The sequence below is a fragment of the Myotis brandtii genome, unplaced genomic scaffold, assembly GCF_000412655.1.
Source record: "Myotis brandtii unplaced genomic scaffold, ASM41265v1 scaffold446, whole genome shotgun sequence".
NCBI lineage: Eukaryota > Metazoa > Chordata > Mammalia > Chiroptera > Vespertilionidae > Myotis > Myotis brandtii.
In genome coordinates this window covers 599,455-617,279 of record NW_005367057.1, presented here as the reverse complement: position 1 = coordinate 617,279, position 17,825 = coordinate 599,455, and the positions used below count along the sequence as shown (strand labels likewise).

Sequence of the window (17,825 nt, the reverse complement as noted above, 5' to 3'; positions counted from 1 at the left end):
GTGGTGACTCCCCCGCCCCCGCTGCAGCTGGTCCCCGGGACCCCTCCCCCCTGACGCCGAAGTGCCTGCGGTGCTGCCTCCAAGACAGTGTCTGCTGCAGCCGCCGGAAGGGCCCGCCTTGGCGTAGTGTCTGACACGGGATTCTGCTTTGGTAATTAAAAAAGTTATCAGCTTTCTTCGTCTCTAGGGAACCCTTTGGCTTTTCACTTAACGGTACTGTGATTTGGATGGAAAAGGAAAATGTATCTTTAAACTTTAAATAAAGTCGACCTGCACAGTAATGGAACGGCAGGCAGGGAGGTGCATGTGCCCCGCGGACGCCGGGCGCCTCGGTGGCTCACGGTGCTCCGTGTGTTTGCTCAACAGCCGCCGAAGGAGTTCAAAGTCTGGAAGTCCAACTGCGTGCCGCCCCCGGAGACCTACGCGGCGGAGAAGAAGCCGCCGCCGCCCGAGCTGGACATGGCCATCAAGTGGTCCAACATCTACGAGGACAACGGCGACGACGCCCCGCAGAGCGTCAGGAAGGCCCGGCTCCTGCCGGACGGGGAGGAGACGGTGGAGTCGGGTAAGGGGGGGCAGGCTGGGGGTGATCAGTACCTTTTGGTCCCGGAGGTGGGTTCAGGAAGATGGAGATACTTGATGCAGTTTAAATCCAGCGAGTTAGCAAATTGATTAGGAGAGTCTTTGAATACTTTTTACTGTGGGTCTTTTTTTTTTTTGAAAGATAGTTATGTAGTCAGCTGCGAAGCGCTGCTGTCTCCGCCAGTGGTATTTGCTCTGTTTTAGAGAAAGAGCACACATTATTCAGGCTCTAAGCAGTGGTTCTCAACCTTGGCTGCACATTAGAATCACCTGGGAATCTTTTTAAAATGCTGATTTCTGGGCCTCATCCTCCGGAAATTCTGTTTCTTTGTTATGGGGTGAGTGGCCCCACCCCATAACAAAGAAACAGAATTTCCGGAGGATGAGGCCCAGAAATCAGGATTTTAAAAAGATTCCCAGGTGATTCTAATGTGCAGCCAAGGTTGAGAACCACTGCTCTCTAGAGTGAAATCTCTGATATTTCAGGCAGTGGTATATGGGGGTTTATGACGGCTTATTATTAGAACAGCGGAGTTAATGCATGGATTCCTTCTTGTGATTGCAGTTGTGAAGACTTCATATTATATGAAAGGGGTTGTGGTTTAAAGTGAAAATTAGTGTGACAAAATGAGCTTAACCGGGTAATACTATATAGTCATTAAAAATCGTAATGTAATGACCTAGTTGTCTTGCCTTCATCATAATATCATAATTTCATTTCTTACTTGGACTGTAAGCCACAGTAATCTCTGCTGCCACACTTTTAATTACCCATTTTCATCCTTCACACTGCAGCTAATAATGTTAACTTTCCAAAAATCATCCCTGATTATGTAACTCACCTGCCCAATACCCTTCAGCAACAGCAGAGTCAAAGCCTTCTGTGATGGGCTCTGCCTTTCTCTCCGCTCTCATTTCACCCGGCCCCTTTCTAGCACTTTAAGATCTTAAAATTCAAAACTGAGTGCGCCGTGCTATTTTATAGTTCCACGCCTTTCAGTATATGTTGCACCGCAGTCTGGAATGTTCTCTTCCTCTTTGGCTGGTAAACTCATTTATCCCTTAAACTCCCTCTAACTAATTTTCTGTACCTGTGTATCCTAATGCTATTGATTGCACTTACCACCTTTTATGTGACTAGTTATTCACAGTCTGTCTCCTTTATGAAAATGAGTTCCTTACACAGCAGGGTCCAGATCTTATTTATGTTTGTTTGTATCAAAGTTTGCAGGAGAATACATCCTAAGTACTCAGTGGACAGTTGTTGAGTTGGACTAAATATTTTGGACTCTCATTTTAATGAAAGGGTGTACCATTTTTGTTAAATAAATTTCTGATCAGCTTCCCATAAATCAAAGGCAACCATGCAGAGAGTTTTGATTGTTTTAAGAGCAAGGGTAACCAACTGGTAGTTCTTCAGTTTTTATTCTACTTGGCTTTTTCATTTTTTTCACTGATTTCCCAATGTGTATTAGAAATCACCAAGGCACATCGTCAGTAAATGCATCTTTTTGAAGATCCCAAATGAAGGGGGCATTTAAAATACCTCATATTGTATAGTATTTTATATCATTAATAATAACAGTTTTGCATAAATACTCTTTAATCTTTACAACACCTTGTGAAAATGTGGAACTGAGAGCTTGTGTGACATGTCCAAGGCCACAAAACTAGAAAATGGCATGCTCTAAGGTAGGTACTTTGACAAATTCAGGTCTTTAAATGGAAATGACGCATTATTAAACCGGAATTTAGTCTTTGTATATTTTTCAAGCTAGAGTGTGCGTAAGAAATATTCCATAGGAAGAATGGCAGCAAGGCCACGAAAGTTGACGGTGTAACTGGGGTGCCATACACAGGTGCTCTCCTTTGTTCCTCTGTGGAAAAGGCGAGGATTATATATCCAGGACACGTGGAAAGAATTTTCTTTTTTTCCAGCTTGCCTATTGAGTTCAGATAGAAGGAATTCCAAATATGTGACAAACTGCTATTGCCTTAGTTATTTTCTGAGCTTTTGATCATGTGATGGTTCTCCATCAGAAAGTGAATGTTGGCAATATCAAAAAACAGAAGGACCCAAACACACTCAACCAGTTTAAAGCTGGATCACAAGATTAAAAGATAATCCTGAAGTCTATCTTCTTATAATAAATACCTTCCTTTAATTCATAAAATAGCTTGTATTAAGTTTTTAATTATCACATTATTGTGCTTACTTTTTCTTCCCATTTTCTGCCCTTTTGTCCTTTTTGCCAGTTAACTTCTTCCAGATATTTTAAGAGGGATTGGGAAAGGTTCAAAACTGGTCATTGAATCTTGCTATTTATTAGCACCTCTTGTTTAGTGATTGTAAAATATAGATCGGTAAGGCGCTTAGATAATGAATTGTAGCATTATTAACAATCATGAAAGCTTAGCTCAAGTAGCTAATGCTTTCTTTTTTAATTTAGAAAATTAGCTTGTATTAATAATTTAAACTTATTCACTTCTGGTGACATGAATTCCGTAATAGAAAAATTGTTTTTTTACTATTGCCTCTGTAGTATATGGCACAAAGTAGTAAAGCTGATGAAGGAACATTTCAGGGTTTTGGAGTTGTTTTTTCCTGCTCTGGTTTTTAAGGCAATGCCTTGTTATGTCACTAGATGGCATTAGCTCTTCTGCTCATATCAGTGATAACTTTTCCAGCCTCAGTAATTTGTTTTTGTTGTTATTCAGTAAATGCACTTATAACAAGTGGTGGATTAAAAGCAGAAGTATCTTCAGATAATCTTTTTAATATATGTTAACAGATTTTTCTAGTAGAGTTACAAAGTAACTTTAATTTTTATATTAGTACTGAAAATAATCTCTAAAGTCAAGCATGATGATAATTAAACTCCAATTAAAAACCATAGGCTTGATTTATTTGAGCTGTATATTATTTTACTTGGTTTGTAGAGCAAGGATCTTCGTGTATACATAATAAACTACTGATTAAAACTTTGGTTTGTAAATTCCTGGGATGATTTGTTAATCTGAATTGTCTTTTATCTTACCATCTACATAAATCCATAGTGCTTTATGAAATGTATGAATAACATTTCCATGCTGTGTTTGAAGATGAAGATGAATCACCTGCTCTTTATACTAATTATTGCCCATATCAACAAAGGAAATATTCTGAGTATGGTACAGTTAGCAGAAAGAAATTGAAGACTTAAGGTTTTAACTATATTTCCTCTATAGTTTTATGATCTGATATCATTGGCTTCCAAAATTTTTTAATATAAAGGACCCTTTCAACATCAAAATAGTTTTTAGACCACCACATGACAGTTGTTGAACTTTAAGTATCTGTTGTTGATGGAGAAAATAAAGTCAAAAGTTCAGTGAATTCAGTAATGTGCTTAAAATAAATTTGTATTTTGTAAATCATATCTTCTACAAGTTATTTATTCCATCTATGTAGTGTTCTTAAAATAAAGCCACACATTTGTTCAGAGAAATGGGAAATTAGCAGCTGGTCTGTGCTACCCTGTGTTTTATTGAAACATGTAGTTGGATTTTTTTGTTTTGTTATTTTTCTTTTTCTGTTTCTGTAGTTGGATATTTTAAGTTGAAAAAATGGTTCACTTCTCATTTTTGACATATTAATTGTCAAATTAATTTTTTGTAGCTACAGACATTAGAAAAGTTATAGAGAACATAGCTTTAATGTAAGGTTCTTCTCCATCCTCCCTCTCAAATTCTTCACAATATGAAGGAGGAGAGATGTCTGTTTTTCTATTACCATTGGAATATTCTCACCCTGCTAGGAATGGGATAGTGAGGGTAAGGGGAGTAGAACTAACTACATAGGACATAATTGAAAATACAGTTTCAGTGAAACATCTACCTGTGAGTGATTTTTTTAACTGCAAAATGTAAGGAGCCTAGGGATGAGATAAGGAAGTTATTTGTTTGGTGGGAGGGGGGGAGTTAAAGCAGATTGGAAGGGAAAAAATATCTGCTAGCCATTTAAATAACGTTATGTTAAATTGATGTGTGTGTGTGTGAAAAATAGTGTGTTCCATTTGTACAAAGTGTAGATTATATATTTAAATACAACATATGCTGTGGAATACATGGGAATAGCTTTTTCAGAACAAATCTGATTTTTGTATTTTAGGTTACCTTAAATATAGCACTAAAGGGTGAATTTTATATAACAATTGAAAAAAAATCCCTTTTTTTACTTGCACTTTAAAATCAGAATTTTAAAAGTTAATTTTTGGTTTTTTATTGGGAAACTTTGAAAGAAACATTAGTTGAAGCTGATGGTATTATTACAAAGTAAATGAAATTGTAATGCTTTTTAAAAATTACTGATTGAAACTCTTTCTTTCCTGTTTAAAGATGATGAAAAAGATGAGCATACTTCTAAAAAGCGCAAAGTAGAACCAGGAGAACCAACAAAGAAGAAAAAGTAGAAAACAACAAATGACAGATTTTGAACTGCGAAACTTATTGATGAAATGGTTTTTTGGGCAGATAAGTTGATATTGTAAAATATGAAATATCATCTCCATGAAAGTACCTGTTAATAAGTATTGCTGCAGGAACTTTCCACTGTAAAATTCACTTTTTATTTAAAACTTGTATGTATTTAAAACTCAAATGGTGACTTGTGATTGTGAAGTTGACAACACTTAGGAGCATTCTTGCTATCACAGAACTGGTGACATGCTTTGAGATTTCTGTCAGATGTTGACATGCCAATGTTCTATGAACCTTTTATAAAGGAATGTATTTTTAAAGTAAATATAATGTAATGTACTGTGAACTTGTAGGGTGCTTTTCAACAGTGTTTGTACAGTGTAAATAGATCATGGAAATAAAATTACTTATTCAATAGTACTATTACTGCATTACATTAACATTTGAATATTTGTGACAGATACTCTCTTTGCCATGTGATGTTAATAGTAGGTATTACCATTTAGGGATTTCCTCCTGTGTTCCAGGTGCTTTGTACATACATTATCTGTGATCCTCAAACAGCCTAGTAAAACAGGTATTAGTAGCCCTATTTTATAATAAAGAGTAACATCCAAGGTTACACAGCTAGTGAGCAGTGAATTTGGGATTTAACTCACGACACTTGAGCTCTAAAATCATCACGCTAAACCATCTATCGGCCAATCAAAATTTAGGAACTGTGATTGGCATCTTTTCCAGGTACCCTTCTGTGGTAGGTAGTGGAGATCCTCTCCTCACCTGATTGTATTACTGCACGTATCATATATGTCTTATATTGTGAAAATTCATTGATTTCCCTGTTACATAGTAAGTTTGCTGAATACAAAGAGTTGCCATATGTCAAAAATAAAAATACAGGACACACAGTTAAGTTTGAATGTTACATAAACAACAAATAATGTTTTAGTATGTGTAATATTTAAAAACTATTTATACTAAAAATTTGTTTACCTGAAAATCAAATTTAACTGGGTGTCTTATAATTTACCTGCCAACCCTACTTGTACATGTTTTCTCTACCCAGCTCCTATTTTAATGCTTGTATATAGTAATAATCAAGAAAACAAGATTGTAGTCAGGAAGATAATATTTGATTTGACTTATATGGTCAAATGTAGTGCTGTTATTTGTAACATTTTGAACAATAAAAGGAAAAACACTGCATTAGTCTTTCCATGATTTTTAGGCCTGTAAGAGACAGTGTTAATTACAGGACACACTGTATTTAGAGTGTAAAAAAAAGACAGTTTTAAAAAAATCCCCAGTCCAATTGTTTCCCCCCATACCAGAAGCCAATCTTTAAACTATAAAATTTGTTTAGTTGGGAACATGATCAAGTAGATTAAAATTTGTGTCATTAAAAATATACCAGCCATGATGTTTTTGGAATAAGCAAGGAACGTAACAGTATGATGGTTTCTAGTATGTCTCAAACTTACAAAAAAACAATTCTGCAGCTGCCTGTCCTCTAGGTTTACAAATGTATGAATCCCAAAATTGAAGTAATTGACAAAACAAGAAACTGTTTAAGGTTGAAGTCTTTGTATGTAAATAATTTGGAGGGGGATGGCATCAACTGGTAAAGCTTAACCCAATGTGGCACCAAATTAAATGGGATTATAATTATGAGGTAAAATGTATAGTCTGAATGCATGTATTGGTGGAACAGATAGCTCAGAAGTTGCTGAAATATTACAAAATTAAGAAAATGAAAGCAAACCATAACCCCACCAAAAAAAAAAAAGGCCCATCAAGCCACTCTCTGAAAATCTTTTAAACCTTTTGTTCCACTCCCATTGGTTTAACTCACAGCTTATTATACCAATTAAGACAGAACAAAAGCTCACTACAGCAGTCCCCATTGGTGCTTTAAGCCTTCTTTCTAAAAGGTAACAGAATTGAGAGGAAACAGATACTACTATTCTTTTTGGAGGGGTTGTATGTTTCAATATTTTAGGACAAGTAGTGGCCACACTTGCGATATTAAGCAACTTCTGGGAATGTGCATCTATGATACATAGGTCAGGCTAGTTTTCATTTGGGAGGGGGAAGGGAAGATAAGGAAGGTTAAATATTTTGGAACAGTTTCAGCCATTTGTATCTTGAGTTTCTTTTCAAAATATGGCCAATTAATGGGAAGGGAGATGAACTTGCTTATGGATTTCTTCACCTTCCACAGAAATATCCCTGGTTGGAAAGTAGACTTTCGTGGCACTTTCTACATCTGTCACCTCATTAGAGAATGGATTCTTTACCCCTTCAGAGATGTTTTGGGAACATGTTTGCTTAGGGTGTGTGTCCATGTGGGTTCTCAGGTAAGGAGCTGCTTAGTTTAGCTAGTGAAAATCCAGTGAAAAAGCTTAGAAAAACCCACATAGATAAGAAAAATCCTCTAATCAAATTGCTTCCTTGTTAGAGAATCAAATCACTTGATATTTCTGATTGTTTGCTCATCTTTAGGATAAGGAAGTTGTGTCAGGCATGAAGGACTTTTTTGTATAAGGATAAAATTGAGAAAAGAACTTAAGCATTTTGGGGTCATGTTTTAAAATTTAAAGTGTAAATAGCCTTATAGAGCTTTGTGGAAAACATTCTAATTGGAATCAAAGAGCATTGTTGAGAAAATCGACACTACTTTTTAGCCATTAAAATCATTTCCAAATGAGAGGGGGGACAATTAAAATATGAATGAACTAATGCAGCTTTGGACATGACCTACATATATATAAAACATGTTGCCACATGATTGAGATACAAAGCCCTACCAGAGATATTTGAAAAATGTGATTATAGATATTTGAATGAACTTAGCAACTCAACTTGATAGGTCAAAACTGATGAATTTAAATTCACAACTGGACTTAAAATGTATCCTTGGTGGAATTTTGGATTTTAGAGTTTTGTATCCATACAGAACTCCCCTGTTTTACCCTCCATGATCACTTAGTACAGGAGTGCCAGGCAGACAGCCCTACAAAAAGGTGTGAAATTCCCAGCAAGTGTTTTGTTGAACTTTTCATTACGTTCTGAAGCTTTCTCTCTCTCCTTCCACTTAGTTTTCCCAATTTGAAGCGTGGCAAATTTTAATGCAGGAGAAAAAAAAAGATACCAAGAAGCATTTGTATGTACTGCCCCCAGAGGTAGAGCTTTCAGGCTGTTTTGTTTATTGATGAGCAATGCCTGGCACATAGTAGGCACTCAATGTAACTGCTAACTGTTGATGGTAAGCTGAATTCCTCACCGCAGGCTTAGGGGTGATCCAGCAGAGGTTTGTGTTTTCAGTTATATGTGCCAATAAATCTTGACAGTTTAAACCAATTTGAGTTAAGTTTTCTGTTATTTTCCATCAAAAACATCCCAATTGATGTGAAACTCTTCTTACTCTTGATTTCTCCCAGGGCCCCCTGCTGTCCTGGTTTGTGTCTCTGTTTTCTCTGGCTCATGTAACTGCTAACTGTTGATGGTAAGCTGAATTCCTCACCGCAGGCTTAGGGGTGATCCAGCAGAGGTTTGTGTTTTCAGTTATATGTGCCAATAAATCTTGACAGTTTAAACCAATTTGAGTTAAGTTTTCTGTCATTTTCCATCAAAAACATCCCAATTGATGTGAAACTCTTCTTACTCTCTTGATTTCTCCCAAGGCCCCCTGCTATCCTGGTTCGTGTCTCTGTTTTCTCTGGCAACAGTCCTTGAATGCCAATGTAGATTATATAGTTCCTTTCTCATTCTCCACACTGGTTCTTGATTCCAGCCAAGTTTCGGCCCCAGATTTGCATATCCAACTGTATATTTCCTCTTGGTTCTCAAAGACCCCTCACATACCGGATGTCCAAAACCAAAGACTGTGTCAAAACCCATGTCACCTCCCATATTTCATTTCTAGTTAATGGTGTGACCATCTAGAAATTTGCCCTCTGCATCACTTCCCATCACATAGGTTTGGGCAGTAAACCCTGAAGGTTCTCCTATTCTCACATAACTCTTAATCTGGCTCTAATGAATTGTTTACAATTCCCTAGATATCCTATTAGTTTCATAGTTCTGTGCCTTCTCTTGTACAGTTTGATTGGCCTAGGCTTCATCTACGTACTTCTTATCCTCCAAGAAGCAGTTCAAACATTCCCTTCTTTATATACTTGGTTCTGTTTATCGATAAATCTGGACCTGTACATTGTTTTTCCCCATGCTCAGTACTAAACGAATAGCCAGCATTTACTGAGTACTTGTCAGGCTTGTTCTTGGTGCATGTATTAACTCATTTAATTCAATGAGCTATGTGCTATTACAAGCCCTTCTTTTCAGGGGAGAAAACTGGGCTTCCTCACTACATTGAAGGAGAGGAAGGAGCGCCTGAATGAGCCAGCTGATAGATTTATTAATTCCTGTCTGTTTCATTAAGAGAATGTCTTACCCCTGGTGTTATGCTATGTGCTGCACAATGTCAGGAAGCACCGTTCACATAGATTCCAGTACTGATGGCATTTCCTGGAACTGTGCATTGTTTATGTACTGACCTCAGGTGAATCCAAGTAATCAGGACCAGAGTCCAGAACCCTATCAGTAGAGATGGCCTGCCTGGCTCAATGTTGATGAGGGTCCACGTGACCAACCTTGAATTCAGGCTGTGTAGAGAAGGAAGAGAGGCCACTGTGGGCTGTGAGACTAGGAGAAATAAAGAAGGGTTCCAGGGACTGAAGACCCCTAGGAGGACCAAGAATAGGGACTGAGGGTGTGGGGGAACAGGAAAAACCTTGCCATCTTCCTCAAAACTGATATTTAGACTTAAGTCTCATGTACAAAAAACCCCTGCTGTGTAACGTTGGGTACATTACTTAATCTCTGCAGACTTGTTTGCTCTTCTATAAAATACCCAACTCACAGGGTGATTGTGAGGATTAAACAAGGTAACCTGAGCAAAGCCCATGCTGGGGCCTGGCATGGGGTTGATGCTCAGCAAACACTGGTTTCCTCTTATTCCCTCATCAGGTCTTCAGATTTCCTGAGATTGTCTGCAAAATTGTTCTGAACAAACAAAGAACCACAGTGTTAGAGGCTAGAAGAGATGAGCAGTGGGGCAGAGAACAAGACACAGGTATATGGAAGGGAGAGGAAAGGCGTGCTGGATGCCCACTTGCTTTCCCATGATTTTTAAGACCTCACAAATTAAGTCTGTCTTGTGGGAGCTCCACTTCCCCAGCACCCACTTTCTCCAAGGGATTTAACTTTGATCCACAGCACTCCACTGGGGCTGCACTTAAATGCTCAGTCCTACTATCTTTCTGAGTCTAGTGCCCCATGCAGGGTTAGGCTCATTGAGCTCAATAAATCTTTGTGAAATTAAAATGTCTGTCTTCTCTTGTGGTCATCACTGTAACCAGGTGATCAAACTTAGCTCTGATAATAGTGGGATAGATTGTGGTAGCATAGTTAACCCTGTGACCTCTAAGCAACATAGAACTGTACACTTTATTTATTTATTTATTTATTTAGTTAAGGTTATTTTTATTTACAAGTTTTGAAAAATATAGATTTTTTACATGGGTTACTTGTGCAAAGTTAAATTTAGAAGAATGATAAATGCACTCCCCTCCTCCCAGTTCCCGCCCCACCCTCTGCCCTCACTCCCCACCCACTGTCCTCATCCATAGGTGCACGATTTTTGTCCAGTTTCTTCCCGCATCTCCCATTCCCCTTTCCCCCCCAAGAATAGTCAGTCCATTCCCTTTCTATGTCCCTGATTCATTATAATCACCAGTTCATTCTGTACATCAGATTATTTATTCACTTGGTTCTTAGATTCACTTGTTGATAGATGCATGTTTGTTGTTCACAATTTGTATCTTTACCTTTTTCTTCTTCCTCTTCTTAAAGGATACCTTTCAGCATTTCGTATAATACTGGTTTAGTGGTGATGAACTCCTTTAGCTTTTCCTTATCTGTGAAGCTCTTTATCTGACCTTCAATTCTGAATGATAGCTTTGCTGGATAAAGTATTCTTGGTTGTAGGTTCTTGGTATTCAGCACTTTGAATATTTCTTGCCATTCCCTTCTGGCCTGCAAAGTTTCTGTTGAGAAATCAGCTGACAGTCGTATGGGTATTCCCTTGTAGGTAATTGAGTCTCTTTCTCTTGCTGCTTTTAAGATTCTCTCTTTGTCTTTTGCTCTTGGCATTTTAATTATGATGTGTCTTGGTGTGGTCCTCTTTGGATTCCTTTTGTTTGGGGTTCTCTGCGCTTCTTGGACCTGTAAGTCCATTTCTTTCACCAGGTGGGGGAAGTTTTCTGCCATTATTTCTTCAAATAGGTTTTCAATATCTTGCTGTCTCTCATCTTCTGGCACCCCTATTATTCTGATGTTTGTACGCTTGAAGCTGTCCCAGAGGCTCCTTACACTATCTTCGTATTTTCGGATTCTTTTTTCATTTTGCTTTTCCGGTTGGGTGTTTTTTGCTTCTTCGCATTTCAAATCTTTGGCTTGATTCTTGCGCTCCTCTGGTCTGCTATTGGGTGTAATATTCTTTATTTCAGACCGTGTATGCTTAATTTCTAGTTGTTTCTTTATCATAGCATCGAGGGTCTCATTAGTTTTCGTGAGTCTCTCCTCAAGTTTATTGGCAGCTTCTAGCACATTTTTGCAAGCCCTCAAAATTGCGTTTTTTAGCTCTATATCCTCCATTTCTGTCATGTTTTTTTGTCTCCGCATTTTTTATGCTTTCTTGGTGCACCCCCTAGTGGTCTTTGTGCGCAGTCTTGTTCTAGTTGAGCCTTGATTGTTGTAGTTAATACTAGAGGGATTTGACCACCAGGCCGACTGGCTGTGTGAATCAGCTGTGTCTGCCCGAACCTTGCTCTCTTGACCATGTTCTGCCTTCAGGCCTTCCCCTCCAATCTTCTCCTTAATTACAAAAAGTGGCCCAAAAGCCTTAACAGTAAAATGTCTTCCATAACATCTGGAATTCATATGTCAAATCTGTAAGGCATACCGTCTTGATTTGTTTTCCTCTCTTAATTTAAGCTTAATGACTTGAGCTCCAAGTGCCTGCTGCCCCTGCCTCCCTCCATACCAAATAAATTAGGGCAATTACCTGAGCCATCCAGGGCTGCAGATCTGTTAAAGCCTGTTATTGAGGTTAACAAATGAGAGGGTTAATTTCTCTAGACTGCTCCACAGTTGGGGAAGAAAGATAAGGTAGGGTGCTTTTGAATTTTCAAGCTTTTTTCTCTACAACAAGCTGCCACCCTGGAGAAGAGCTTGCTTTGGGATTCCAGACTGTCTGGAACCCTGAGGTAAGTGACTGAATTCTGAACCAAATCCCTGGAATTCACTACCACTCTTGAAAGAGGCTCCCCTAGCCTTGCTGCTTCAACTGTAAAAAAGAGGTAGATGCTTTTTTTAAAGGAATAGGATTGCCAGGTAGTAGCCTCTGGCAACAACTTGGCGATGTTGACTTAAAACCTTAGACAGTAAGTGGCATTTTCTAGATAATTTGGCCAGGGCCCTGTGTATTTTTGACTTATTTACAAGTTGCTGAATTTATCCAGTCACTTTGTCTAATTATAAACTGCCTAGGTTTTTCTATTCTTTTTCCACTTTTGTTTCCACTGTAACAGTATCAAGGCTATCCTATGTCAGTCTTGCTGGGCAGCCAAACCAGAGTTCCTAATTTAATCTTTTGCCCAGGAGGTTTTTTTCAGATCACACAGCCTAGTGTTGAATTTTTTTTTTTTTAAGCCCCAGGGAGTTAGTTGAAGAGATTAAATTTTCTTAGCATCACCATAATTTCAACTAATTTTTCCGACAGGGGTTTGTGAAAATGTGATAAACAGTGATGGAGAACAGGTTTTCTATCGCCTCACAGAAGTGCCAAAAAACCTGTATGTCACAGAAGCAAAAAAAAGAAAAATTAAGTGCATTCTTTACTACCAGTATATTTAGCCTTTTCAAGGACAGGAACAATGTTTACACCAAAATACAATAATTCTTTATATTTAAGTCACATTTCAATTCTCATAAAATGAATGTTAGATATAAATTCTTTATAATACTAATGTTCATTTTCAAATTTTCTAATTATGAAAATGATACATGTTCACTGTAGAAGTTCTAAAAAAAACTAAAAGAAACAAGAAAATGAAAATCACTTTTATCCAGTAACATTTTGATATAAAGTATTTTCTTTGAGTGTTTTTCTATGCATATCTGTATATATCCAGAACAGTAAACATTATCAATTCCATTAAGAGTTCTTCAGAAACTTAATTTTTATTTTCATTTATCTATTGGACATTAAAATTATTTCCATATTTTTTCACCACTAAGATGAACATCGTTGTATTTGGTTGTCGTATTTGATCGTAGAACTACTTTTGTGAAAAAGCATTCAAGACGGAGTCGTTTGTAAAGTTCATCCAGTTTGCTTGACTTATTGCTCCTAACTTCTTGAAACCACATTTAAACAGGTACTTTCACATTTTTTGAATATCTCCTTGAAATCCTAAACATTAAATCTCTTGCCAGAAGCCAAACCCTTATAAAAGCATTTTGGCATTTCTAAACTATGTCCTCCTTTTAGCTGTTCTGAAAAACCACGTTTCTTTTTAGACTGCCCCAAAAGCTACCCAGATTCCAAAAAGCTACTCACCAGTGCTCACATTCAGAGCATGGTTATTTTACCCACAGCAAAAGGAATTTGTGTCTACTATGAAATGAACACAAAATCGGAGGTGAAAAGAAGACTGAGGGAAAACAATAATAAAGTAGACAGCTTTTTCCCCTCCCGCTTCTACATTATTGGCCATATTATTGCAATTAACAGAGAAAAACCTTAGGTGGAGCCAAAGGCTACTAAAGGAATACCCTGGGCATTCAGGCCAGACCTCTTGGATTCCCCACAGCAACCAGCTTACCCAGCTGCAGGAGGCACCCAAAGCTAGACAACTAAGTAGGGAGAGTGCATGGGAACACACACTTAAAAAAAAAAAGCCCTGGCCAGTTTGGCTCAATGGAAAGAGCATCAGCCTGTGGACTGAAGGGTCCCAGGTTCGATTCTGGTCAGGGGCACATGCCTCGGTTGCGGGCTCGGTCCCCAGTGTGGGGCATGCAGGAGGCAGCCAATCAATGATTCTCTCTCATCACTGATGTTTCTCTCTCTCTCTTCTTCTCCCTTCTTCTCTGAAATCAAAAAAATATATATTTAAAAGAAAAAAGGAAAGAAAGAAAATGCTTCCTTATTGGGCTTGTGGAATTGGGGAAATTCCACAATAGCTCCCAGCACAGCTTTACCAGAGAGTTAAAAAGCAGACTGCCAAGAGAAGCGCTCCCTGGGAGAAGTAACATTATCCTAACTCTCATCTTGTCACTTAATCTCTTACATTGTTGCCTCCCGGCAGGGCATATATTTTACTAACTGATTAGGGACTGCTGGGGAGTCAGCAGGGCCTTACATTTCTTGTGGGACAAACTCAGGGACCCAGCACAAGGCAATAAAGTGAGAAATTGTTCCATAAGTAATCGAACAAATGAACCAACCCTTAACATCTTACAGCAAGTGAGTGTTCAGGTCTTCTCCTGCCGGCCTTTTCTCAGTGGGGACCCAGCAAAGCCCTGAGGGCGAAAAGGACTAGTAAAGTGCTGTTTCCAATGTCCTTATTTCCCTGGATTGGCCCTGAAGGAAGCTAACCAAGTTTGATTCTGATCCTGTACCTCAGTTAATCCAACTATGAATAAGCTTCGATTAACTGGGATCCTCACTCTCCACCCCTCTCAATGTTTAGAAAAAATATTTTAAGAAAACAAGAATTTTTGCTAAAACACACACACACACACCTATAATTACTTCTCAGGGTTGGCCCTTGACTAGATATAAAGTTTCTCTATTAATGTTTCGAGAAGTGTGTCCCAGGAAAACTCCCGTAGATGCTCTCGGAAAAGGGCGTCGTTGACCCAGGCGAGGATTCCTTCCTGCTAGAAATTCACAATGAACATGAGAAGACTCCGAGGAATCACCCAATAAAGAAGCCTCTTTACCCTCTTTGCTGGTGTCTCAAATGTATTTGAGCACAGAATCCTGAGGGCGGTGGGTAACATTTGAGAATGAACTTGGAGACAGGCTGCTCTCCACCCTGTGGAAGACTCATCTGGGTTCGCATGGGTGTGGAGGTGGGAGGGGGTGATCGATCAGGGATTATTCAAGGGATCAGTATCTTCAGTAGAGTCTGTTTTCTAAAGGATTTTTCAAAATAGTTGTTGAATCAGACAATTTTGAGAGAAATGCAAATTAATACTACTATGAAATAATATTTCTCACCAGCTGGATTAGAATAACTCCACTTGAGAACTCATTCTGTTGAGGCGATAGGAACACAAGATGCTCACAAAGTGCAGGTAGGAGGGCAAAATGATCGAAGCCTTGTGGAGCAATTTGGCAAAATCTACAGAAATCATAAATATCTTTACCTATTAACCTAGCAAATCCCACCTTTGGGAATTGATCCTGTAGATATGCTGGTACATGTAAAATATGATGTATGTGCAAGGTTATTTGTTGAGATATTGTTTATAATAGCAAAACATTGGAAGTAATTCAAGTGTCATAGGTGGCTGGTTAAATATCTATGGTTTATCCACACAATAGAATAGTATGCAGTGGAGAAAAACAAGGAAAATAAAGAATCTCTGTATGGATATGAAAAGATATCCAGGATATCCTATATAATAAAAACGTAATATGCAAATCGACCGAATGGCCAAACAGTGGAATATAATAAAAGCGTAATATGCAAATCGACCGAATGGTCAAACAGTGGAACGACCATCCAGATGACCATCCGGGACCACGCTATGACACCCACTGGCATCAGGCCAGCCAAGGTGGGTGCAATGCAATTGGTCGGGGGCCTGGCCATCGCCCCATGATTGCCCCGCAGAGGGAGGCCCAGGCCACCAGCCAGCGGGGCAATCAATCAGGGGGCTCCATGATCGCCCCAAGGAGGAAGGCCCAGGCCACCGACTGGCGGGCTGTAGCGGGTGGGCGGGGCCTCCCTCTGTGAGGGAAGCCTGCGTCCCAGGTGCAGGAGGGAAGCCAGTGTCGGCAGCCAGAGGAAGGAAGGCCTACTCTTGCACGAATTTCGTGCATCAGGCCTCTAGTAGTATTATAAAATGAAAAGAAAGCAAGTTGCAGAAAGTATGTATACTATGCTTCTTTTTACTTTTTGTGTAAGAAAGGGGAGTATAATGCCCAGCTGGTGTGGCGCAGTGGTTGAGTGTTGACCCATGAACCAGGAGGTTATGGTTCGATTCCTGGTCAGGGCACATGCCTGGGTTGTGGGCTTGATCCCCAGTAGGGAGCATGCAGGAGGCAGCCTATTTCAATGATTCTCTCTCATCATTGATGTTTCTATCTCTCTCTCCCTTTCCCTTTCTTTCTCTGAAATCAATAAAAAATATATTAAAAATCTTTTTAAAAAGGGGGGGAGGAAGGGAAGAATATATATTCACCAGACAATCGAATATTAATCAGCACTAAAAAGAAATGAGCTATCAAGTCATGAAAGGACATAAAAACAAACAAGTACATATTATTAAATAAAAGAGGCCAATCTGAAAAGGCTATATATACTGTATGATTCCAATTATATGACATCCTAAGAAAGGCAAAACTATGCAGACAATATAAAGATCAGTGGTTGCCAGGAGCTGGGGTGAGTGGGAAGGATGAAGAGGTAGAACACAGAGGATTTTTAGGGCAGTCAAAATACTCTGTGTGATACTATGATGATGAATGCTTGTGTTCAAACCCATGGTATATAAAACACCCAGAGTGAACTGTAATGCAAAGTATGGGCTCTGGGTGATTATCTTGTACCAATGTTAGCTCATCAGTTGTAATAAACGTAGCCCTCTGGTGGAGCATGTTGATAATAGGGGAGGCGGTGGGTGTGTGCAGGCAGGACTTATATGGGAAATCTCTGTCTTTCTCTCAATTTGCCTGTGGACCTAAAACTGCTCTATAAAGAAATTGGCCCTGGCTGGGTAGCTCAGTTGGTTAGAGCAGAGACCCAATGTGCTAAGGTTACGGGTTCGATCCCCCATTAAGGCACATACAAGAATCAGTTAATGCAGTGGTTCTCAACCTGTGGGTCTCGACCCCTTTGGCAGTTGAACGACCCTTTCACAGGAGTCGCCTAAGACCATCCTGCATATCAGATATTTACATTACGATTCATAACAGTAGCAACATTACAGTTATGAAGTAGCAACGAAAATAATTTTATGGTTGGGTCACAACATGAGGAACTGTATTTAAAGGGCCAGAAGGTTGAGAACCACTGAATGCATAAATGGATGGAACAACAGGTCCATGTTTCTTTCTCTCTCTCTCTCTCTCTCTCTCTCTCTCCTCTCTCTCAAATCAATAAAAAAAAGCCCTGCCAAACTGAAAAAAAAAAATTAAGTCTTCAAGAAAAATAAAATAGTCATATTTGCTTGAGTTTGTATAAGGAAATACTGTTAGAATACACAAGACGCCAATGAAAGTATTCACCTATGGCGGGGTGGTGGGGGTGGAGGGATAAATAGTGATAATGTTTAACTTGACCGGAGCCCTGGGCTCCAGGAAAACAGTGAAGGTAAGAAATCCCCCAACCCTTTGTGTTCCGGAAAATAACAAAGGACCCTCCTGCTGTCTGAAATAAGAGCCATCTGCATTCTTCCTCCAGACGCCCGCCCCTCCCCCCCCCCCCCAC

The 17,825-nt window shown here is 39.1% G+C and overlaps 1 protein-coding gene across 1 annotated transcript in view; it reads left to right on the top strand.

Annotated features, from left to right (window-relative positions):
- Nucleotides 1–8,400, top strand: part of LOC102243376 (chromosome unknown open reading frame, human C1orf52) — an 8,906-nt gene extending 506 nt beyond the window's left edge. The window contains exons 2-3 of the mRNA XM_005874586.2: nucleotides 367–565; nucleotides 4,960–8,400. Of these exons, the coding sequence (XP_005874648.1) occupies nucleotides 367–565; nucleotides 4,960–5,033 (273 nt within the window). The 3' untranslated portion in view covers nucleotides 5,034–8,400. The remainder of the gene's footprint in view (nucleotides 1–366; nucleotides 566–4,959) is intronic.
- The last annotated feature ends 9,425 nt before the right edge of the window (nucleotides 8,401–17,825 follow it).